Genomic DNA, 26313 nt, shown 5'->3' on the forward strand with positions numbered 1-26313 from the left:
TGAAGGGCATGTGATAAAAAATAACACTTTCATAATATATATTCAATTCCCATAACCACTTCTAGAAGCTCTGCTGCCTACACAAGAAAAGTGACCAATTTATCACTGTATTAGGGAGAGCAATATTCTTGTCTGCATACATGCAGATGAGAAAAACTGGGAATCCCAAATGTGACTGCAAAATTTTAGGCAGAAAAAAGTCAAATTATCTAAAAATATATCGTAAATAAAAATATATTTGGTCTCTCACTTCCTAAAACTTCTGTAAGAAACAGTCATTTCTGAAAGCACACAACGTAACGTCAAAGGAACACAACATCCTGCCCCTGCCTATCAACCTCCAAAAGCTGACAGACTCCACTGAGCTGCGGAACTCAAATGAATAGGCTCCTACACTACTTCACCTTTTCATTCATTGAATAAATATTTACTAAGCAACTATTAAGGGCGAGGCAATGAGTACCATGTTGAGGGGCGGCATTGCAGTGAAGGGGCCTGACAAGGTCCTTGCCCCAGTGGTATGGTTCTCAAAGGGGGAATTCAGGAACTTGAAAAGAGTGCTGAGAAATCTGGGGCAGAGTGGATATTCTCCACTGGTAGAAATATCTGGGCTGTTTGCTTCATTACACCTTCTTTTTTTTTTTTTTTCTTTCATTACACCTTCTAAGGGAGTCATTCCTATGTATCTGCAAGGGGAAGTTAAAAAACACTTGTGATAAATAAGAAGATTAAGTCACAACTTTCAATACCACTGACTCAGCGGAACTTACCTCCCAAAAGCAGGAGAAACAGATAAATGAAAAAAAAAAATTATCTCAGAAAGTGGTGCCAAGAAAATAAAGGTGATAGGAAGTGGGTCAATCTAATATAAACGGGGTTCTCAGGGAAGGCCTCATTAAGCAACACATTAGGTACGAGTGAACGTTAATTCTTGTGCGCACACTATACGGAACTAAAAGCACAAGTAAAAACTATCATTTTTTTAATATCAGTGCTCATCGATTCTATCATCTATAATATCAGCCTGTTAACTTCCTCGTACAATCGTAAAGTCATTCTTTAACAAATGAACAACAGGTAGGAGACCATCAGCTACCTCACTTGACTTTGAAGACGAGTCTATAAACAAAACTTGAAGCTGCTCTTAGAACACAGGCTCGGACAGTTTGTAAAAATTACTGTTCGCACACCCAATGCAGCTAACAAAAGAGATTCACGCCCTCCCTCTTGCAGAGCTCCAGTTGCCCCTTGCACACTAGAGTGAGCTGTGGCTCTCGCCCGCGTGCGGGAACTCCCAGAGGCCCGGCCCCGAGGGCCCGGTGGAGCCCCGGGCGCGCGGGCGCCGAGAGCGGACGGCGGGGGCGTGGCGGGCCCGGGCGCCTGCCTTTGTTGTCCCTCGTGGCGCGCGGGGGGGGGGGGGGTGGGGGGGGAGGGGCGGCCCGAGGTCCGCGAGGCCAGAAGCTGCGCCGGGCTCCCGTCGCGTGGCCCCTAGTCCCCACGGGCGCGCGAACCCACCTTCTTGTAGTGCTTGCCCAGCCAGACCCGCACCGAATCCAGCTGGGACACCGTCTCCGGGCTTTCCCAAAACTTGCTGGCCGGGCCACCGTCCTTCCGCCGATAAACGGCCAGGCCCGCAGCCGCAGCCGCGCCTCCCGCGCCCGCGGCGCCCGCCGCCGCCCCCAGCCCGCCGCCGCCCGCCGCCGCGGCCATCGTCGCCGTCCGTCGTCCCACCGCCCGGCCCGGCCCTCGCAGCGTTCCCCGTTCGCACCCGCGCGCGCGCGCGCGCAGCCGCCACCGCCACCTCCCGGCCCCGCCCAGTCAACCCCCTTCCGGCGCGGAGGGCCGGCCCCGCCCCTTCTGGGGACCCGGTCCCTAACCGAAGCGGGCACGCGCGCACGCATGCGCAGCATCGGGGCCAGGCAGGTCTCAGACGAACTCTTGCGCCCGCCTCTTCCGCCAGTCGAGGCAGGCTGCGTACCTCCTCCGCTACCCAGCCTGGGCCTCTGTGTGTCTTGCTGCATCCAAGTTCCTTCCTGCGTCCCGTCAACCAGTGCAGGGAGCTTCTGTCATCCCCTGCTACAGCCGGGGAGAAAAGACCTGGCGAGAAGTTCCGAGGGGGAAGCCCGTTTAGGGTGTCGAGTGCTGGCCGAGGAACCCACGGGAAGGGTGGGAATCTGCGTCTGCCTTCTCTTGCCCTCAGACCTTCTACATCAAGCCGCCGTAGCCTTTGTAAACATCCATCTGGGACCACCACCCGGAGCTGCTCCAGCGGCACACACTTTACTTCCCCCTCGTGGCCCCAGCCGCACCACCAGCTCTTTCCTGCCTCGGGGGCCCTAGCACCAGCTGTTGGCGCCACCTGGACAGCTCTTCCCCTTTGTCGCTTAGGCTTTTTCGAATTCATAGCTTAAAAGTACTTCAGAAAAACTGAACAGCTAATCATACTCGACATTCTCTGTGCACCACTCACCACGATCTAGTATTTTTCTTATTTTCTCACTTGACCACATGAGAACTTAATTTTGACTTATTCACAGGTGTACTTTCGGTGCTGAGAGCAGAGCCTGTTATCTAATGTTCCGTAAATATTTGCTGAGTAAGTGAATGAGTGACCTATAGGGGGGCAGAAAGATTTTAAATTATTAACAAATTGTGATTGGCCATTATGGAGTTATAATATTATAGAACAGCAGACGACTAATTGGTTGTGAGAAAGTCTGGTGAGTTTTTGAGATCAACTTTTAAGAATGAATAGAATGTGATCAGGGAGAAAAGGACATTCGGACACAGGAAAACTGGATCAAAGGCTTTAAAGTGTGAAAGCAAGCTGGGAGAAACCCTCCTTGAGCCTATGGTGTGGAAGCAGGAAGGTTACTTGGTTGTGGCAGTGAATTTTCACTTTATCCTATAAGCATTGGGAAACCAGCTTGAACACAGAGAATGACATGATCAGGTTTATAGATTAGGAAGAAAACAATTGCATATGTGGGTGATACATTAGAGGAAGAAGATGAAAAAAGATGACCTGAGGGGAGCCTGGGTGGCTCAGTTGGTTAAGGTTAAGCGTCTGACTTCAGCTCTGGTCATGATCTCACAGTTCGTAATTTAGAGCCTAGCATATGGCTCTGTGCTGGTGCTGACAGCTCAGAGCCTGGAGCCTGCTTTGAATTCAGTGTCTCTTCTCTCTGTTCATCCCCCACTCACACTCTCTCTCTCTCTCTTAAAAATAAATAAACGTTAAAAATTTTTTTTAATTAAAAAAAAAAAAAAAAGATGACCTGATATAATCTAGGACAGAAACAATGAGAATAAAATAGGAGTAAGATGCGGGGCACCTAGCATTGAAAGTGCAGAGCATGCTTGGGATTCTCTCTCTGCCCCTCCCACACTCTCAAAATAAATAAACTTTTTCTAAAAATCAAAAGAAAAAAATGTGGTAGGCCTTAATGGCTCACTAAGTTAAGCATCCAACTCTTGATCTTAACTCAGGTCTTGAACTCAGGGTGGTGAGTCCAAGTCCTGTGTTGGGCTCCCCAGCGTGGATCCTACCTTAAAAAATAATAATTGGGGCGCCTGGGTGGCTAAGTCAGTTAAGCGTCGGACTTCAGCTCAGGTCACGATCTCGTGGTCCATGAGTTCGAGCCCCGCGTCGGGCTCTGGGCTGATGGCTCAGAGCCTGGAGCCTGCTTCCGATTCTGTGTCTCCCTCTCTCTCTGCCCCTCCCCCGTTCATGCTCTGTCTCTCTCTGTCTCAAAAATAAATAAAAACGTTAAAAAAAAAATAAGAATAAAGAATAAATTATGAGTAAGGTGTGAATCTTGCCCTCTGAGAGCTCAGACTTTAGAAATACTGATAATAGGGGCAACTGGGTGGCTCAGTCTGTCAAGCATACGACTTCAGCTCAGGTCATGATCTCACTGCTTGTGAGTTCGAGCCCGCATTGGGCTCTATGCTGACAGCTCAGAGCCTGGAGCCTCCTTCAGATTCTGTGTCTCTCTTAAGCTCTGCCCCTCCCCCGCTCATGCTCTGTCTCTCTCTCTCTCTCTCTCTCAATAACAAATAAATATTTAAAAAAATTAGAAATAAACGTTAAAAACATTTGAAATACTGATAATAGCTAGTGTTTATGGGCATTTTTATGTGTTGTGCTCTGTGCTAAGTATACCTGTATTACTGCAGATAAGGAAATTGAGGCAGAGAGAGGTTAAGTAACTGGCTAATGGATATTAGAGTATTATTCCTGAACCCAGGAATTAAACCTTCCCACCCCCCCTTCCCAAGTATACTGTGTTTTCTATTAACAGCTTATTAGCAGAGCAGAGAAAATGCCCTGGAGGAGTTCAGAAAACTATTTCATTTTCCAAGAGCCATGGAGAAGGAAGTTAGTTCTTCCAGGCCAGTGGTATTCTAACTTTTTTGCTCATATAACTTCTAAAATAATTTGGAAAACAGTATACTTTCTTTTTTGATGAAAAACCTCTAAAATTTTTCATTAAAAATAATTGAGCACATTATAAAGATGGGCATTTTTAAGTAAAATGGTTAGATCATGTTTTAAAAGTTTTTATTTTGAAATAATCTCAAACTTACAAAAAAGTTGCAAGTACAGTACAAAGAGCTTATGTTGCTGACATGATACCCATCACTCTTAAAAATGCTAGTGTATATTTCCTACGGACAAGTATATCATGGTACAAAATTACATAATCACAATACAACCCTCAACTCCAGGAAATTAACGTTTATACTATCCTCAGATTCCATTCAAGTTTTTCTTACTGCCCCTGTAAGCTCTCTTACACCAAAGTTTCCAGTACAGAATCATGCATTAGATCAGGTGTCAGGTCTCCTTCAATCTGGAACAGTTTCCTCAGTCTTTAACTTTCACAACATCGACAATTTTGAAGATTACAAGCCAGTTATTTTTTAGAATGTTCCTCAATTGAGTTTGGCTGATGTTCTTCATGCTGTGTTATTTTACTGCATATAAATGCACATGATTTCATTTCTTCCATAACTTTGATGAGTTGATTAAGAGAGTATCTGCCAGGCTTCCCTACTGTGAAGTCATCCATTGTGCCTTTGTAATTAATTAGTATTTTCTGGAGAGATATTCTGAAGATTAAATACCCTATTCTTCATCAAACTTCCCCCTTATTTTTATCAGATAAACTCAAACAGTTCCAAATTTGAGTAAGTACATATTTGTAACTCTAACAATAAGAAATGTGGCTGCCATTATCCTTACTATATTTACTTACTTTATCAGTTCACCTACATGTAACCATTCTCTATACTGGGGTACCCTCCCGTATAGGTACCCTCTTCTTGGCCCCTACAATCACATTCTAAGCTGCTCTAATATGCTTATCTACCTTACTGACACCACCATAGGCTTTAGAACTGAATTATTTGAGAAGAGATGGTAAGGAAATAGGAAAAGTAATAAGACATCACTCTCTGGGGGCCTGGATGGCTCAGTCAGTTAAGCGTCCAACTCTTGATTTCAGCTCAGGTCATGATCTAGTGGTTCCTGAGTTCAAGCCCCATGTCAGGCTCCAGGATGACAGTGTGGAGCCTGCTTGGGATTCTCTCTCTCCCTCTCTCTGCTCCTCCCCTCACACTCGCTCTCTCAAAATAAATACACTTAAAAAAAAAAAAAAAAAGATACCAGGATGCCTGGGTGGTCATTTGGTTAAGCATCCAATTTCAGCTCAGGTCATGATCTCATAGTTCATGGGTTGGAAGTCTGCAGCATGCAGCCTGCTTCAGATTCTCTGTCTTCTTTCTCTTCCCCACCCCTGCTCTCTATCACACTCGCTCTCTCTCAAAAACACATAAATAAACATTAAAAAAAATTTTAAGATATCATTCTTAAACCTAATGAAGTCTAAATATGTAATAATTTGGTGGTCATAATATAACAGAGACAGTCCTCTCTTTGCCCAGGAGTACAATACCTTAAACTACACAAAGCAACCTTAATAATCAACAGGGAAAATTGCAATTACTCCATGCCTTTAAACTTTTTTATCAAAACATTAAAAAACCCTATCAGTTCTAAACATATAAGGAAATGTATATAGTAAATTGAAATTTATATAATACAATCTAAAACATTAGGAACATTGGGATGCCTGGATGCCTCGGTCAGAAGAGCATGCAGCTCTAGATTTCAGGGTCTTGAGTTCAAGCCCCATGTTGGGTGTAGAGATAATACATATTATAAATATAAATAGAGATTATGTATATATAAATAAACAAATTTTAACAATAATACTTTCAAAAACCAGACACATTAAGAATTAAAGTGTTTTAGGGGCACCTGGGTGGCTCAGTCAGTTGGGCGTCCAACTTTGGTTCAGGTCATGATCTTGCAGTTCATGAGTTTGAGCCCCGTGTCAGGGTCTGTGCTGGCAGCTCAGAGCCTGGAGCCTGTTTTGGATTCTGTGCCTCCCTCTCTCTCTGCCCTCCCCTTGCTCACACTCTGTTTCTCCCTCTCAAAAATAAATAAATATTAAAAAAAAGAAGACAGTGTTTTATTTTTTAGTGAACAACTTCACCAAAAGCAGTTTGTTGAACTTCTCATCATACAAGTTTTGAGCAAGCATTTTTTTCTGTGTTTTGTCAAATTCTCATACCCCTTTCTAAGTTGGGATCAGCTTCCAACATTTTGTTCTTTGCACTTTTAATGTGAAGCTTTTGGCAAGTATCAACTCCTCTGAAATGTCTTCATCCTTTTATTCACAATCACTTTCTTCATTTACATGGATATATTTGGCATACAAATTTCCTCAAGAGTCTCTGGAAGAGCTTCAAGGTCAATATTTTCATGGTCAGCTGTTTCTTCTGTTATGCTATTTATATTTGATTTGAATTTCACTTCATATCAATAGAACAAAAAAAACAAAAAAACAAAAATTACCCAATCAACTCAATAGATGGAGGAAAAACATTTGACAAAATCCAATACCCTTTGTGATAAAAACACTCAACAAATTTGAAAATGAAGGGAACTTCCTCAACCAGATAAAGAGCATTAGTGAAAAACCCATAGCTAACATTAACATCATAGTTAATGGTGAAAGACTGACTGCTTTTCCCCTAACATCAGAAACAAAGATATATGCTCTTACCACTTGAACATTGAAGGGTTTGTTTTTTTTTTTTAATAATTTTATTTTTTATTTTTTAAAATTTACATCCAAATTAGTTAGCATATAGCGCAACAATGATTTCAGGAGTAGATTTCTTAATGCCCCTTCCCCATTTAGCCCAGCCCCCCTCCCACAACCCTTCCAGTAACCCTGTTTGTTCTCCATGTTTATGAGTCTCTTCTGTTTTGTCCCCCTCCCTGTTTTTATATTATTTTTGTTTCCCTTCCCTTATGTTCATCTGTTTTGTCTCTTAAAGTCCTCATATGAGTGAAGTCATCATTTTTGTCTTTTTCTGACTAATTTCACTCAGCATAATACCCTCCAGTTCCATCCACGTAGTTACAAATGGCAAGATTTCATTCTTTTTGATAGCCGAGTAATACTCCATTGTGTGTGTGTCTGTGTGTGTGTGTGTGTGTGTGTGTGTGTGTGTGTGTGTATATATATATATATATGACACCACATCTTCTGTATCCATTCATCGGACATTTGGCTCTTTACATACTTTGGCTATTGTTGATAGTGCTGCTATAAATATGGGGGTGCATGTGTCCCTTCGAAACAGCACACCTGTATCCCTGTGGATAAATGCCTAGTAGTGCAATTGCTGGGTTGTAGGGTAGTTCTATTTTTAGTTTTTTGAGGAAACTCCATACTGTTTTCCAGAGTGGCTGCACCAGCTTGCATTCCCAGAGCATTGAAGTTTTAACCAGGAAAATAGGCACGCACACATACACACACACACACACACACACACACACACACACACTCAGATTAGAAAGTGAGAAATAAACTCACTTCTATTTGCAGATGGCATGACCTTTATATAGAAAATCCTAGGGGTGCCTGGGTGGCTCAGTTGGTTGAGCGTCTGACTTCGGCTCAGGTCATGATCTCACTGTCCCGGAGTTTGAGCCCCACATGGGGCTCTGTGCTGACAGCTCAAGAGCCTGGAGCCTGTTTAAGATTCTGTGTCTCCTCTCTGTCTCTGCCCCTCCACCACTCATGCTCTGTCTCTTTCTCTCGAAAATAAATAAACATTAAAAAAGAAGAAAATCTTAAGCAATCTGCTAAAAAAAAAAATTAAACTAAATTTTTTTTTTGAGAGAGAATACACATGTATGCAAGTTGGGGAGAGACACAGAGAGAGAGAATCCCAAGCAGGCTTTGTGCTGTCAGTAGACGGCCTGACTCAGGCCTTGATCCTGAGAACTGTGGGATCATGACCTGAGCCAAAATCAAAAGTCAGACACTTAACCAACTGAACCCCCCAGGCACAGGCCACCTTCACATCCAAGTTCAGCTCAGGTCATGATTTTGTGTTTTGTGAGTTCAAGCCCCATGGCAGGCTCTGTGCTGACAGCTTGGAGCCTGGAGCCTACTTCAGATTCTGTGTCTTCCTCTTTCTCTCTGCTCCTCCCCCACTCACTTGTTTTCTCTCTCTCTCTCTCTCAAAAATAAATAAACATTTAATCATTAAAGAAAACAATAATGAGTTCAGCAAGGTTGGAAGATATAAGATCAGTGTACAAAAATCAGTTGTATTTCTATACACTTGAAATAAATAATCTTTTTTTTAAATTTTTTTTTTAACGTTTATTTATTTTTGAGACAGAGAGAGACAGAGCATGAACGGGGGAGGGTCAGAGAGAGGGAGACACAGAATCTGAAACAGGCTCCAGGCACTGAGCTGTCAGCACAGAGCCCGACGCGGGGCTCAAACTCACGGACCGCGAGATCATGACCTGAGCCAAAGTCGGCTGCTTAACCGACTGAGCCACCCAGGCGCCCCGAAATAAATAATCTTAAAATGAAATTAAGAAAATTACATTCACAATGCTATCAAAAAGAGTAAAATATTAGGAATACATTTTAAAAGAAGTTTAACACTCATGCTCTGAAAATTAACAATATATTGTTGAAAGAAATTAGATATAAATAAATAGAAAAACATGTTTATGGATCAGAAGACAACATTTTTTTTTAGTGTTTATTTATTTTGGAGAGAAAGAGACAGAGCGTGAGGGGGAGAGGGACAGAGAAAGAGGGAGACACAGAATCGGAAGTAGGCTCCAGGCTCTTAGTTGTCAGCACAGAGCCTGACGCAGGGCTCATGCTCAGGAACTGTGAGATCATGACCTGAGTTGAATGGGGACGTTCAATCGACTGAGCCACCGAGGCACCCCGAGAAGACTTAACATTTCTAAGACAGGCAAACTCCTCAAGCTAATGTACACATTCAACAAAATTGCTATCAGAATCCCAACTGACTTCTTTGTTAATATTGATAAGCAGATTCTAAAATGTACATGGAATTGCAAAAGACCCAGAATGGCCAAAGCAATGCCCAAAGTAAGAACAAAGTGGAAGGACTCACACCTCTTGATTTCAAAAGTTACTATAAAGCAATGGTAATCAAGACAGCTGTGCTACCGACACAAGTATAGACATAGGTTGGTGGGATAAAACTGAGAGTCCAGATATAAACCCACACATTTACGGTCAACTAATTTTTTGACAAGGCTGTCAAGATCATTCAATGAGGAAAGAATAACCTTTTCAACAAATAGTGCTTGGGAAAAAGAGGGGGGGATAGCTATGCACAAAACAATGAAGTTGAATCCTCACCTCACAATATATACAAACGTTATCTCACAATGAGTCAAAGACCTCAATGTAAGAGCTAAAACTACAGAATTCTTAGAAGAAAGCATGAGGGCAAACGTTCATGACCTTGATTTGGCAAAGAATTCTTAGGAAAAAAAATGAACAACAAAAGAAAAATAAATTGGACTTTATCAAAATTAAGAACTTTTGAGGTAAGGTGGTTGGCTGGCTCAGTTGGTAGGTAGAGCATACAACTCTTGATCTTGGGGTTGTGAATTTGAACCCCACTTTGGGCATGGAGCCTACTTAAAAAAAAATAAAAACTTTGGGGGTGCCTGACTGGCTCAGTCAGTAAAGCACGCAACTCTTGATCTCAGGGTCGTGAGTTCAAGCCCCACCCCACACTGGGCATGGAGCCTATAAAAAAAGAAGGAAGGAAGGAAGGAAGGATGGAAGGAAGGAAACTTTTGAGGTGAAGGGCACTAAGAGGTAGGAACTTGCACTTACGGGAGCCTGGGTGGCTCAGTCTAACATCCAACTTCGGCTCAGGTTATGATTTCACGGTTTGTGTGTTTGAGCCCCACATGGGGCTCTGTGCTGACAGCTCAGAGCCTGGAGCCTGCTTTGGATTCTGTGTCTCCCTCTCTCTGCCCCTACCCCGTTCACGCTCTGTCTCTCTCTCTCAAAAATAAACAAACATTAAAAAAAAGAAGAAGAGGGGCGCCTGGGTGGCTCAGTCGGTTAAGCGTCCGACTTCGGCTCAGGTCATGATCTCACGGTCCATGAGTTCGAGCCCCGTGTCGGGCTCTGTGCTGACAGCTCAGAGCCTGGAACCTGCTTCGGATTCTGTGTCTCCCTCTCTCTGACCCTCCCCTGTTCATGCTCTGTCTCTCCCTGTCTCAAAAATAAATAAAAACGTTAAAAAAATTTAAAAAAGAAGAAGAAGAAGAAGAAGAAGAAGAAGAAGAAGAAGAAGAAACTCCACTCATAAAATAAATAAGTCACAGGGATAAAAAAATACAGCATAGGGAATGCAGTCAATAATAGTGTAATGACCCTGTATGGTGACAGATGGCAACTATACTTATTGTGGAGAGTATAGTGTAATGTATAGAATTGTCAAATAACTATGTTGTATGCCTGAAACTAATAAAAAAAAAAAATTGTGCTTCAAAGGACACCAATAAGAAAATGAAAAAAAAAAAAAAACCAAAACAACAAAAGACAAGAAAATACTTGTAAATCATGTATCTGATAAGAGACTTGTATCTAGAATATAGAAAGAACTCTTACAACTCAAATATGAAAAGACCAATAACCCAGTTGACTAATTAATAACCAAATAGAATAAACTTGGTACATGTAACATTATGGATGAATCTCACACACATTATATTGGGTGAAAAAATATATATGGTATGATTCAATATAGATGAAGTTATAGAACAGGCTTAAACTACAAAGTATGGTTGCCTCAGGAGAGTGGAGGGAAAGGGGCATAAGGGAATTTTCTGGGGTGATGGGAATAAGCTGTAGTTTGCAACAGATTTGCATTACACAGAAGTGTGCATACCAATTATGGAATGGTATGCAAGATCTGTGCATTTCACTGTAAATTTTCCCTCAAAAGAAAAAATAACTCTAGACAAATATTGAGCTCTTGTTAAAAATATGCATGCCAGAGTGCTTAGAGATGAAATATACTTTTCACCTACTTATCCAAATTATACACTAAATTCACATAGTGATCTGTCAAAAATTATTTTTATTGATCTATAGGTGAAAAGTTGATTAGGTTTCTTCAGTTTTGAGGAAAAGAAAAGAATTGGAAACTGCATGATAGTCATTTTCCTCAGCTTCTGGGAAGGATATGGAGAAGGCTTTTCTATAATGTACCAAAGACTAGGATTTAGCACAAACATTTTCTATAAAGGGTCAGATAGCAATTGTTTTAGACTTGCAGGACACAGTTCCCTGTCACAGCTAGCTACTCAGTCGTGCCATTGTATTGCAAAAGCGGCTGTAGACAATAAGTAAATAAATGAGCATGGCTGTGTTCTAATGACATTTTATTTACAAAACAGGCGGTGGGGCAGAGCTTTTGTTTCAGATATTGAAAAAGTTCAGGAAATGGATAGTGGGGGTTGTTGCACAACACTGTGAACACTAATAAATACCACTGAATTATGCACTTAAAAATGGCTAAAATGGTAAATATCGTAATATTTTACCACAACCAAAAAAAAAAAAAAAAACCCATACACACACACACACACACACACACACACACACACACCCCCCAAAACACCGAAGGCAAGCCAGATTGGGTATTGCAAGCTATAGTTTGTTGATCTCTGACAAAGACTGTTATATTTGTTCCTTTGACATAGAAACATCTTGTTTTAACTCAATTTTACTGAGATCTGCTTGAGAAAATTACACTATTGTTAATTTCATTAAACTTTTAAAATTACAATATTTATGGTAAAATATTTTATGTCTTTTTTTTTTTTTAAGATTTTATTTTTAAGTAATCTCTACACCCAACATGGGGCTTGAACTCATAAGCCCAGGATCAAGAGTTGCATGCTCTTCAGATTGAGCCAGCCAGGCACCCCTAAAATACTTTTACCACAAGGTTTAGTTAATTAGATATATTTTATTTATTTTTATTTATTTTTGTTTTTCTAAGTAGATTCCGTGTCCATCATGGAGACCAATGCAGGGATTCAACTCATGACCCTGAGATCAAGACCCGAGCTTAACCAACTGAGCCACCAAGGTGCCTCTAGATATATTTTTTATCTACACCTTTGTGTCACACATTTAAACTCATCCAATTTATAGAAAATTTGGGGGTACCTGACTGGCTCAGTCAGTAGAGCATGAGACTCTTGATCTCAGGGTTGTAAATCTGAGCCCCATTTTGGGTGTAGAGATTACTCAAAAATAAACTCTTTGAAAAAATAAATTAAAAAAATTAAATTATCCATTTTCATAAGTTATAAAAACAATATACTGATAGATCAGTAATCAAAAACCTCCCAACACAGAAAAGCCCTGGGCCTAATGGTGAATTCTAGCAAAATTTAGAGAAGAATTAATACCAACACTTCTCAAACTTTTTCAAAAAATTGGGCCAGAAGGAACACTTCCAAACTCATGAGTCCAACATTACCTTGATACCAGAGTCAGACAGAGACACTATAAGAAAATAAAATGACAGACTAATATCATTTATAAACTTTGATGTAAAACATAACAAAATACTAACAAACCAATATACCATAACCAAGTGGGATTTATTCCTAGAACATAACAATGTTTCAACATACAGAAATCAATGAACATATATACTAAATTAACAGGATAATAGGGAAAACACACATGATCATCAACTGATGTAGAAAAAGGATTTGAAAAAATTGAACACTTTTCCAATGTAAGAATACTCAATAAAGTAGGGATAGAAGAAAACTACCCCAGCATTATAAAAGCCATATAAGAGGGGTGCCTTGGTGGCGTAATCAGTTGAGTGTCTGACTCTTGATATTGGCTCAGGTAGTGATCTCATGGTCATGGAATCAAGCCCTCTGAGCTGAGCATGAAGCCTGCGTGGGATTCTCTCTCTCTGCCCCTCCCTTACTTTGCACGTGCTCTCTCTCTCTCAAAACAAATAAACTTTAAAAAGATTTTTTAGGGGCATCTGGGTGGCTCAGTCGGTTAAGTGCTGACTTCGGCTCAGGTCATGATCTTGTGGTTTATAAGTTCGAATCCTGTGTTAGGCTCTGTGCTAACAGCTCAGAGCCTCCTTCAGATTCTGTGTCTCCTTCTCTCTTTGACCCTCCCCCACTTGTGCTCTGTCTCTCTCTCTCTTTCTTTCTCAAAAATAAATAAACATTAAAAATTTTTAAAAATATATTTTTTAAGCCATATAAGAAAAATCTACAGTGAACATCATACTCAATAGTGAAGGACTAAAAGCTTTTCCTCTAAGATGAAGAATAAGGCAGGGATGCCTGCTTTCACCACTTCTGTTCAACACAGTACTAGAGATTCTAGTCAGAGCAATTAGGCAAGAAAAAGAAATAAAAATCATCCAGATTGGAAAGGAAGAAGTAAATTGTCTCTGTTTGCAATGATATGATCTCATATGTAGAAAGCCCTAAAGATTCCCCCCAAAAACTGTTATAATAACAATGATTTTGGCAAAGTGGCAGGGTATAAAGTCAACACACAAAAGTCAGTTGCATTTCTGTATACTAACAATGAACAATCTGAAAAGGAAATTACAATTCCACTTAACAATAGCATCAAAAAGAATACTTAGGAATTAACCAAGGAAGAGAAAGAATTTTCCGATGAAAACCATAAATATTGCTGAAAGAAATTAAAGGAGACATAAATATATGGAAACGCATCCCTTGTTCATGGATTGGAAGAATTAATTTTTTTAATGTTTTATTTATTTATTTGGAGGGAGAGAGAGAGCATGAGCAGGGGAGGAGGAGAGAGAGAGAGATTCCCAAGCAGTCTCTGCACTGTTAGCACAAAGTCTGATGCAGGCTCAATCCTACAAACTGTGAGATCATGACCTGAGCTGAAATCAAGAGTTGGACGCTTAACTAAGTGAGTCACCCAGGCGCCCCTTAATATTGTTAAAATGTCAATACTACCCAAAGCAATCTATAGATCCAACGCAATCCCTATTAAAGTCCCAAAGATGATTTTTGCAGAAGTAGAAAAACCCATCCCAAAATTCATGTAGAACCTCAAACTCCCAAATAGCCAAAACAGTGTTGAAAAACAGTAACAAAGCTGAAGAACTCACATTTTCTAACTTCAAAACAGTGTGGTACTGGCATAAAGACAACATATAAATCATGGAAAGAATAGAGCACCTAGAAATAAAGTCTTGCATATATATGGAAGTGATTTTTGACAAGAGTGCCAAAACTATTCAATGAGGAGAGGACAGTCTTTTGAACAAACAATGCTGGTTAAACTAGCTAGCTTCATGCAAAAGAATGAACTTATCTCACACTATATACAAACTAACCAAAAATGATCAAAGACTTCAATGTAGGAGAGAAAACTATACAATTCTTAGAAGAAGACACAGGGAAAAAGCTTCATGACATTGGACTTGACAATGATTTGCTGGATGACATCCAAAAGCAAAGGCAACAAGACAAAAGTTAGACAAATAGGACATATGCTGCAACATGAATGAACCTTGAGGATATTACAGTAAGTGAAATAAGCCTATCACACCCATCCACCCCACCCACCCCCACACATCATACACAAGTACTGTATGAGTCCATTTATATGAGGTACATAGACTAGTCAAAAATCATAGATAGTAGATGATGATTGTCAGGGGCTCGAGAAGGGGAAATGGGGAGTTATTGTTTAATGAGCTGGAGTCTCAAAGGATGAGAGAGAGAGAACAGAGGCAATAACTGAATAATGATGGAGAATTACCCAAAATGATTACAGATATTCATAGAGTCAAGAAGCATAACAAATCCCAAGTGTGACTAGTAGAAATTCTCATTTAGGGGCTCCTGAGTGGCTCAGTTGGTTAAGCAGTGGACTCGGCTCAGGTCATGATCTCATGGTTCTTGGGTTCGAGCCCCGTGTTGGACTCTGTATTGACAGCTCAGAGTCTGGAGACTGCTTTGGATTCTGTGTCTCTCTCTCTCTCTACAACTCCCCTACTCACACTCTGTCTCTGTCTCTCAAAATTGAATATACGTTAAAAAAAATTTTTTTTAAAGAAATTCTCATTTAGACTCATTTTAGTAAAATTGCAGAAATTCTAAAAGATAGGTATCAGACCAAGATGATCCCTGATTTGCAAAAAAAAAAAAATGAAGAGAAAAATAAGTGGTAGTGAGTAACTCTCAATATTAATGTTGTAAAACAAGAAAGATGTCTTGTGGGATTTTAAGATTTTATGTTTTAAGTCATGTCTTAAGTCTGTGCAGAGGACAGCCTCTACACAGAGAGGAAGTCTGACATGGGGTGTCAGAGCCTCAGGGCTATTAAAAAAATCTTTTTAAATTTATTTTTGAGAGAGAGATAAAGTGCAAGTGGGGGAGGGGCAGAGAGAGAAGGTAACACAGAATCTGAAGCAGGCTCCAGGCTCTGAGCTGTCAGCACAAAGCCTGGACGCGGGGCTAACACCCACAGACTGCAAAATCACAACCAGAGCCAAAGTCGGCGCTTAACCAACGGAGCCACCCAGGTGCCCCAACTTACTTTCTTTTTTTAAATTAAGTTTTATTTATTTTGACATAGAGAACACACGTGCATGCCTGTGCACAGGTGGTGGGGGAGGGGCAGGGAGGGAGGGAGCGAGAGAGAATGCCAAGCAGGCTCCACACTGTCAGCGCAGGGCCTGATGCAGGGCTTGTACTTACAAAGCATGATGAGATCATGACCTGAGCAGAAGTCAAATGCTTAATCAACTGAGCCACCCAGGTGCCCTGCAACTTACTTTTAAAACAGAAAGAGAATATAAATTTTTTTTTTAACGTTTATTTATCATTAAGAGACGGAGCATGAGCATGGGAGGGGCAGAGAAAGGAGACACAGAATCTGAATCAGGCTCCAGGCTCTGAGCTGTCAGCACAGAGCCCGATGCGGGGCTCAAATCCACAAACCACGAGATCATGACCTGAGTCAAAGTTGGACGCCTAACCGACTGAACCACCCAGGTGCCCCAAAACAGAAAGAGAATATAAAGGAAATATGGTAACGTCAACAATAGGGGTCTTTGGTAAAAGGTACAAAGGAGTTTTTTGCAATATTTTTTAAACTTTTCTATTGGTGAAATTACTTCAAAATATAAAAAAATACACTTAGATATAGCTGACACTATAGTCCAAAACTTATGACAAATTTTTGATATCACAGTAGGGACAGTAACTTTATAAAGGTCAAACCAGGTTTAATAATTTGTTCATGTGCTGACTGAAGTAATGGTTCCCAGGCCATTTCTAGTCTCCTTCTCTGAGCCTACATGGACTGGGAATCAAATAAAAACACAGAAGAGGGGCGCCTGGGTGTCTCAGTTTGTTGAGCATCCAACTTCGACTCAGGTCATGATCTCACAGTTTATGAGTTCGAACCCAGCATCGGGCACTCTGCTGTCAGAGTGCAGCCCACTTTGGTTCCTCTGTCCCTCATTCTCTCTGCCCCTCTCCTGCTTACTCTCTCTGTCTCTCTAAGAATAAATAAATGAACTTTGAAGAAATAAAACCACCAAAGACACAAATATTCAAACATAAAACATAAAGTACAATACCATCATAAGGATACTGATGACATCACTTCTACATCCCCCTGAGTTTTACTTGGAATAAACTGTGGAAGACACATCTCAGTCAGACTCCCAGAACACAAAGAAACCAAAGTATTTAAAAAGCAGGGTAAAGACTACCCTGGAAAAGTTTCCTATACCTGATGGAACTTTAGGATACAGTTTGGATGAAAATGAAATTCAGTAAATAACAATTTTTTGAAAATTTTGCTGGAGTTACAGAAATGCATATAAATTGTAAGTGTAGGGCTTGACAGATTATGACAAAGTGGACATGTTTGTGTAATCACCACCCAGCTCATGAACTGAAACCTTGAAATGAGCCCAGAAGCTTCTCTCCATGCCTTCCCCAATCACTACCGCTTCTTAATTTCAGAGATTACCATTCTCTTGACTTCCTGCACCAGATGTTAGTTTTACCACTTTGATAATACTTTAAATTGCTCAGGATTTTTAAAACTGAATCTTACTTTTAAAATTAGACTTTTGGGGCGCCTAGGTGGCTCAGTCGGTTGGGCGTCTGACTTCAGCTCAGGTCATGATCTCACCGTTTGTGGGTTCAAGCCCCACATGGGGCTCTGTGCTGACAGCTCAGAACCTGGAGCCTGCTTCAGATTCTGTGTCTCCTTCTCTCTCTGCCTCTCCCCCACTTGTGCTCTGTCTCTCAAAAATAAATGAATGTAAAAAAAAAATAAAAAAATAAAAAAATAAAAAAATAAAATAAAATTAGACTTTTTTCTTCTTTCTTTCTTTCTTTCTTTCTTTCTTTCTTTCTTTCTTTCACATACAAATAATTCATACCCAAGGCAGAAATTCTGAGAGTTCACTACTGGTTTTAAAACTTTAACAAAAAACTTCCAGAAAAGTTCATTTCTGGAAAAGGCATATACCAAAAAGTGAATTTTACAGCTTAACCTCAAAAGTTCTATCAGTTGCCTGGGGTGCGTGGCTGGCTCCATCAGTAGAGCATGTGACACATGATCTTGGAGTCATGAGTTCAATCCCCATATGGGGTGTAGAAATTACTTAAAAAAAAAAAAAACTTAAAAAAAAAATAAAGGTTATATTTGTTAGTAGTTAAACCTGAAAGAAGATTCTATTAGCCAATTCATACTGATTCCATAAAGGTTTTAGACATCGATGATGGGCTGTAATAATGTCTTTGTATAACACAATGAAATTACGTTCCCACCTGACGGCATCAAATAAATGAAGTTAAAAGGAGCCATTGTCTACTTAAACACAAGTTAAACATAATTACTGGTTTTAAACTCAGCACAAGTAACCAAATATTAATTTCAGTCAGTGACTCTTGACTAATTGCCACTGCCACTAGAATTAATGTAGTAAAGGTAAAAGTAAAGATGAAAATAGCAAAACTGGACAAGTAGTCAGAGAAGGGTGCTCCCTTTATGAATCCCTGTTCATGTTCTGCATCTTCTAGCAGGACTTAAAACAAAGTCCAATGAGCTTTTGATAAAACAAAAAGATGGAAGTGAGAAAAAGAATCCTATCTGGTAATACACCTCCCAGAGAGTGAACAAGTCATATGATTTTTCCAAGGTAACCATTAGTCAGAAAGATAACAGCCTTTCAGCAACAACAAAGGCCATTAACTTGTATAAATCTAGTTGTCCTTAGATTCTATGAAGGTTCTCTAGCTGCCTATGTCCTGTGTGAATCCTTGTAGCTAAAGAAGCTATATTCCCAAAACATCTAACTAATCCCCATCAATTAAAAAGTGCAATCCATAAAAAAAGGTGGCTTGGGTGTCTGCTAGATCTACTAGGCAGTTAAATACATTCTTGGCAACTATTTTGAGTAGCTGAAATTCTAAGTGCTATGAAGCTTTTTTTCAAATTTGGAAATGATCCTTAGATGAAAGATTATATGTCAGCTCTAAAAGAAACGCACTTCTGATTCCTGAGAATCTGACAGAGGTACGACAAATCTTATAGTGAAAAAATTCAGTAATGAGTGCTGCTGACCTCGAGTGCTTAATAGAAGAATTACATTTCCCACTCAAAACACCCAAACAGTACTGGTACCAAAAAACCACTGGTGTTCTCTGGTGTGAGGACAATAAGCAGGCAAGTCTAAACCTTTTACACTGATCGCAATCATTGGTATGATTTGATGTATTACTATCATCTTTTGGGTTTTTTATTTTTTTAGTTTATTTATTATTTTGAGAGAGAGAGAGCCAGAACAAGCCGGGGGGGGGGGGTGGGGGGGGTGCGGGGGGGAGGATCTGAAGCAGGCTCCATGCCTAGAGCAGAGAGCCCAATGCTGGGCTCGAACTCACAAACTATGACATCATGACCTGAGCCAAAGTCGGATGCTTAACTGACTGAGCCAGCCAGGTGCCCAATGTATTGCTATCATCTTTTTTTTTTTTTTTTAACATTTATTTGTTATTGAGAGACAGAACATGAGCAGGGAAGGGGCAGAGAGATAGGGAGACGCAGAATCCGAAGCAGCTCCAGGCTCTGAGCTGTCAGCACAGAGCCTGATGCGGGGCTCGAACTCACAAACCGCGAGATCATGACCTGAGCTGAAGTTGGTCGCTTAACTGACTGAGCCACTCAGGCGCCTATGTTATCATCTTATATGTTGTTTTGTGCACTGTTTACCTCATTCTTCTTCTATTTTTTTCATTCTCCTGCCTTCTGTTCAATTAATATTTTTTCTTTATCTTCCTTGACTGGCTCAGAAGCTATAAATTATATTTCTAGGGGCACCTGGCTAGCTCAGTCAGTAGAGCATGAGATTCTTGATCTTGGGGTTATGAGTCTGAGTCCCACATTGGGTGTAGAGGCTACTTAAAAATAAAACCTTAGGGGTGCCTGGGTGGCTCAGTCGGTTAAGCGTCTGACTTCGGCTCAGGTCATGATCTCACGGTTCGGGAGTTCGAGCCCCGTGTCGGTCTCTGTGCTGACAGCTCAGAGCCTGGAGCCTGTTTCGGAGTCTGTGCCTTCCTCTCTCTGACCCTCCCCCGTTCGTGCTCTGTCTCTCTCTGTCTCAAAGATAAATAAATGTTAAAAAAAAATTAAAAATAAAATCTTAAAAGAAAAAAAAACCTTTTTTTAAAAGCTTGTTTACTCTGAGAGAGACAGAGAGTGAGGGGCAGAGAGAGAAAGGGAGAGAGAATTCCAAGCAGACTCTGCACTCAGTGTGGAGCCTGATGTGGACTCGAACCCACAAACCATGCGATCATGACCTGAGCCGAAACCAAGAGTTGGACACTTAACTGAGTCACCCAGGAACCCCTATTTTTATTTTTTTTAATGTTTATTTATTTTTGAGAGAGAGAGAAAAAAAAAAGTACAAGTGGGGCAGGGGCAGAGAAAGAGGGAGACACAGGATCCGAAGCAGGCTCCAGGCTCTGAGCTGTCAGCACAGAGCCCGACATGGGGCTTGAACTCACAAACTGTGAGATCATGACCTTAGCCAAAGTCATGATCTCACCTGAGCCAGACACTTAACCGGTTGAGCTACCCAGGCGTCCCTACCAATTTATTTTTCTAATATTAGTTCTCGTCATTGTTTATTGTATCCCATTGGGTTATCTTTTCTTCTGTAAAGTACATTCTCTAGTTTCTTCTTTCAGTAAGGGTCACTGGCTGAGATCATCTCTTACTCATTATGAAACTGAAAATCTATCACTTCATCATCCTACAAAGAGTTTAGCTGGATATAGAATTCTAAGTTGACAGTTATTTCTTAGCAAATTGTAGATTACTCCACTGTCTTCTTTTATTATTGTGAAGAATGTTGTTAAATTGCTTTCCACTGTGGTTTTGTACCTTTTCTCTTTAGTAGCTTGTAAGATTTCTTTATCCTTAATATCTGTAGTTTCATTGCACTGGGTCTAGGTGATTATTTTTATTTATCTTGCATGCCATTCAGTGTGCACATTTGTTCTAAGGGTATGCATCTTCAATTCTGGAACATTTCTAAACGTCATGTTAAATGCAGGATTACTTCTCTGCAGTCCCTCTAGTGTAATCTTTTGCAACTTATACACTTATATTAAAGCCCTTCAATCTAGTCTTTTTTTACAAGTTTACTTATTTTGAGAGAGAGAGCATGAGTGAGCAGGGGAGAGTCAGAGAGAGGGAAAGAGAGAATCACAAGCAGGCTCTGTGCTGTCAGCGCAGAGCCTGACTTGGGACTTGAACTCATGAACCATGAGATCATGAACTGAGATGAAATCAAGAATTGGACACTTAACTGACTGGGCCACCCAGGCACTCCTAGTCTTCATGTTTTTTAATTGTTCTGTTTTGTTTTTCTCTTAGTAATAAACTATGCACTCAGAATACAACATAACTTTCCAACTCACTAAACCTCTTTCCACTAAGACCTATCTGGAGTTCATGACATCTGTGTTTACTCAACAATTGCATTTTTAATTTCTAGGATTTCCATTTGGTTCTTTAAATATTTACCTGTCAACTTTTCATTCCTGGTAATTTTTATTTCATAATTTCTTATTCTTTTAAAACAGATATCCTTCCTTTATATCTTTGGATACTCTAAAATATGTACTTTCAAGTTATTAGGTTACTCCATCATCATTTTATTTTTAATATTTTTAAATGTTTACTTATTTTTGAGAGATAGAGTGAGTGTGGGTGAGGGGCAGAGACAGAGGGAGACACAGAATCCGAAGCAGGCTCCAGGCTCCCAACCGTCAGCACAGAGCCCAACATGGGGCCCAAACCCACCAGCCATGAGATCATGACCCAAGCTGAAGTCAGATGCTCAAATGACTGAGCCACCCAGGCGCCCCTCATTTTATTTTTAAAACAGGATTTTTAAAATGTTTTTTTTATTTTTGAGAGAGAGACAGAGACAGAATGTGAGTGGGGAAGGAGCAGAGACAGAGAGATACAGGATCCAAAGCAGTCTCCAGGCTCTGAGCTGTCAGCACAGAGCCTGACACAGGGCTCAAACTCACGAACCGCAAGATCATGACCTGAGCCGAAGTTGGACGCTTAACCGAGTGAGCCACCCAGGTGCCCCCTAAATGTTTTACTTTTGAGAGAGAGAGAGAATGGGAAAACGAGTGAGCCAGGGAGGGACAGAGAGAGAGGGAGACACAGAATCTGAAGCAGCCTCCAGTCTCTGAGATGTTGGCACAGAGCCCAATGCGGGGCTCAAACTCACAAACCAAACCTTGAGATCATGACCTGAGCTGAAGTTGGTTGCTTAACCTACTAAGTCACCGAGGCGCCCCTCCATTATTTTCATTTTAATTGCAGTGAATTCATCTCTTAATGTTGATTTTGTTGGCTTTTTCTTTTGGATAGGTTTTCTTGTATGTTTGGAAGCTTGATTTATAAACAACTCATGAATGGGAATTTTTCCCTTACACATGTATCTCCTTCCCTGATGGTTTTGTGATAATCTCTACTCAATCCTCCAGGAACCCCAACCAGAAACAAGCCTTACATTAGTAACTTGAGACTCCGTTTCCACCGTAAAATTTGGGAGACAGGAGATCTACACATCCAGTGAGAGGGTAGCTGGATATAGGTTTGGACTCAAGGTTGTGTCTACTTCCTAGGTATACAATTTCATGTAAGCTACATTTTAGGCATAGATGGATTTTTTCTAGTCTCTGTTAAGTTCAGGGAACCCCACCTAAATTCCTAAATGCATGCAGTAATCCTGGGCCCAGTTATCCTCATCACATGGGGCACTTGTCCCCACCCACTCAATCACATTACCTTATAGGTTATAAACTTCAAATTGCCTCTATTTCTAGATCCATATAGTCCAAGATTACAACTCTGTTTCTGGCCAACATAAAATTTTGTCTTGCTTTTTAATATGGTTATGTAATTTATTTATTTAAAAGTTTGTTTCATGGGAATGCAAGCTGTTGCAGCCACTCTGGAAAACAGTATGGAGGTTCCTCAAAAAACTAAAAATAGAACTACCCTATGACCCAGCAATTGCACTACTAGGCATTCATCCAAGGGATACAGATGTGCTGTTTCGAAGGGACACACGCACCCCCGTGTTTATAGCAGCACTATCAACAATAGCCAAAGTATGGAAATAGCCCAAATGTCCATCGATGGATGAACGGATAAAGAAGATGTGGTATGTATATACAATGTATATACTCGGCAATCAAAAAGAATGAAATCTTGCCATTTGCAACTACGTGGATGGAACTGGAGGGTATTATGCTGAGTGAAATTAGTCAGAAAAAGACAAAAATCATATGACTTCACTCATGTGAGGACTTTAAGAGACAAAACAGATGAACATAAGGGAAGGGAAACAAAAATAATATAAAAACAGGGAGGGTGACAAAACAGAAGAGACTCATGAATATGGACAACAAACTGAGGGTTACTGGAGGGGTTGTGGGAGGGGGGATGGGGGCTAAATGGGGAAGGGGCACTAAGGAATCTACTCCTGAAATCATTGTTGCACTATATGCTAACTAATTTGGATGTAAATTAAAAAAAAAAAAATAAAACAACTTAAAAAAAAAGTTTATCTGAGAGAGTGAGCGAGCCAGAGAGAGCATGCATATGCAAGTGTAGGGAGGGCAGAGAGGAAGAGTGAGAATCCCAAGCAGGCTCAGTGCTGTCAGCTTGGAGCCCCACGCAGGGCTCAAACCTACAAACTGTGAGATCATGATCTGAGTGGAAATCAAGAGTCCAATGTTTAACCAACTGAACCACCCAGGCAACCCTGGATATATAATATTAATCTTTTATTAATTTTACCATGTGTTTGAAACAAAGGGAGTGGCATCAAAGTGTGTACAAGGCTACCTTGACCAGAAGCCCAGTTTCATTCACATTTTTAAAAAAGACTGTATGTTGGCACTTTCACAGTACCCCATGGTTAACAGTGATAGCTAAAAGGCAGCCTGGGAGCTATACATTCTCTTTCCAGTTTTACCAAAAAATATTTTCTAGATTGAAATGAATAACTGATTTGTGCAATTTGGCCAATGACACTAGCTAGAGTTTTCTTCTGAAATAACTGATTTAGGGGCATCTGGCTGGCTCAGTCAGTGAAGGGTGCAACTCTTGATCTCAGGGTTGTGGGTTCGAGCCCCAAGTTGGGTGAAGAGATTGCTTAAAAATAAATTATTTAGGGGCACCTGGGTGGCCCAGTTGGTTAAGCGTCTGACTCTTGGTTTCGGCTCAGGTCACGATCTCATGGTTTGTAAGTTCAATCCCCACGTCGGGCTCTGTGGTGGCAGCATGGAGCCTGCTTGGAATTCTTTCACTCCCTCTCTCTCTGTCATTCCCCTGTGCGTGCATGCACGTGCACTCTCTCTCTCTCTCTCAAAATAAATAAACATTAAAAACATAATTGATTTATAACAGTGTGCATAATGAAAAATGTGATACTCCATTACCCAAATCCCCGTATTTCTGCAGTTTGGGGACAAAAATGAACTCAAGGCTTTGAAAGAAGTACATATATAAATGAAATATATTCATGTTCCAATGTTGCAATGATACAAACCTTAAAATACTGGTGCAAAGGACAGGGATAAGTTTGAATAAAAGAAATCTTATAGAGATGCACTTTGGTATAATTACAAATGAAATGCTATAATCTGATTTTTAAAATCCAGGGTGGTGGGCATTGGGTCACTGTCAGGAACTATACAGGTGCAGGTCTGGAATTTTACCCCACTTTCAAGCTAAACTGGTAGTTACCCTGTTACTACCTGGTAGGTGTTGACAGAAGACACAAGACTCCTGGATCAGACACAAAGGACTTCAATCACAGCAAAAGCAGTAGCTGAGCCTCATGAGTAGCCGAGCTTCATAACAGTTCCCTATGCCCCCCAAGTTTCCTGGGTGTAATATGAAAATGTTGACCATAGTTGTCTGCTCACATAGTGTTTCATTATCAGAGAGATACACTGAATTTGGGAGATTGTTTTTATAGCAAGTGGAAGTTAAATCTGCTCTTTGTCCTGGGGGAGACAATACTTCATCTCTCCAGGTTTCTGCTGAAAACACAGCCCTGAAAAACAGTCTAGGTAAAGAGAAGGTAGGGCCATGCATTCTTGGTATATCCAACGTGAACTTGCAGGGATGTTTAAGGTCCATGACATAACATATACTATCTCATCACTTTTGTGTATTTTGAAATTAGTACAAACTTATCTAATTATAATAGAAAGTAAATATAGGTGTGCCTGGATGGATCAGTCGATTAAGCGTCTGACTTCAGCTCAGGCCATGACCTCGTGGTTCATGAGTTCAAGCCCCGCATCAGGCTTTGCACTAACAGTGTGGAATCTGCTTGGGTTTCTCTCTCTCTCCCTCTCTCTGCCCCTCCCCTGTTTGCGTGTACTCTCTCTCTCTCAAAATAAATAAACTTCTAAATGTTTTAAAAAGAAACATACATCTGAGTCTAATATATTTGAAAATGCATGAATGGCTACCGTTATAAAATATAACACTATAAATTTCTTTCTCAGGAACCCTACACATTCCAGATACTTTCTTTTTTTATTATCATAAAAGGAATACATACTTTTGGTCACCCAAAATCCAACAATGTAGAAGAGTATAAAGTGGAAACTAAGAGACTCTAATTTAGCTGCACAGGTAATAATTCTAATATAGGAGCACCAGGCTGGCTTGATCAGTAGAGTATGAAACCCCTTGATCCGTGGGTTGTGAGTTCAGGCCCCATATTGGCCGTAGAGCTTACTTTAAAAAAACAAAACAAAAACAACAGTTCTGATATATTCTTGCAGAGATGTTCTATGCTTACATAAGCATATGTATAAACACATGGTCTTTTTAAAAACATAGTTGGAATCATAAACATACTATCACAAAACATGCCTTTTTATGCTCAACATTTCCTGGATATTTTTCAGTGTTTTCACACTAGATCTAACTCATTAATTAATTAGTTAATTAATTAATTTACTTATTGGAGCCCAATGCAGGGCCTCAACTCACAACCCTGAGATCAAGACCTGAGCTGAGATCGAGTTGGATGCTTAACTGACTGAGCCACCCAGGCGCCCCATAACTCATTCTTTTAAATTGCTGCATACTACTTCATTTAATTGATGTTATCATGGACTGATTTGTGTCTCCTCCAAACTCATATGTTGAATCCCTAGCCCCCAACATGACTGTATTTAAATAGGGTCTTTAGGGAGTTAATGAAGGTTAATTGAGGTCATGAGTGGGACTCTAATCCGAT

The 26313-nt window shown here is 40.5% G+C and overlaps 1 protein-coding gene across 3 annotated transcripts in view; it reads right to left on the reverse strand.

Moving 5' to 3' along the window:
* SMARCC1 (SWI/SNF related BAF chromatin remodeling complex subunit C1) overlaps positions 1-1813 on the reverse strand; it is a 173046-nt gene extending 171233 nt beyond the window's left edge. For 2 of the 3 annotated variants that reach the window (XM_078443122.2, XM_078443123.2), the window contains exon 1: positions 1516-1813. In XM_078443122.2, coding sequence (XP_078299248.1) covers positions 1516-1710 — 195 coding nt within the window. In that variant the 5' untranslated portion in view covers positions 1711-1813. The remainder of the gene's footprint in view (positions 1-1515) is intronic. The other variant, XM_078443121.2, reaches the window with a different exon arrangement.
* Between the last annotated feature and the right edge of the window lie 24500 nt (positions 1814-26313).

Source organism: Panthera onca, chromosome A2 (assembly GCF_046562875.1).
Source record: "Panthera onca isolate mPanOnc1 chromosome A2, mPanOnc1 haplotype 2, whole genome shotgun sequence".
Classification (NCBI taxonomy): Eukaryota; Metazoa; Chordata; class Mammalia; order Carnivora; family Felidae; genus Panthera; species Panthera onca.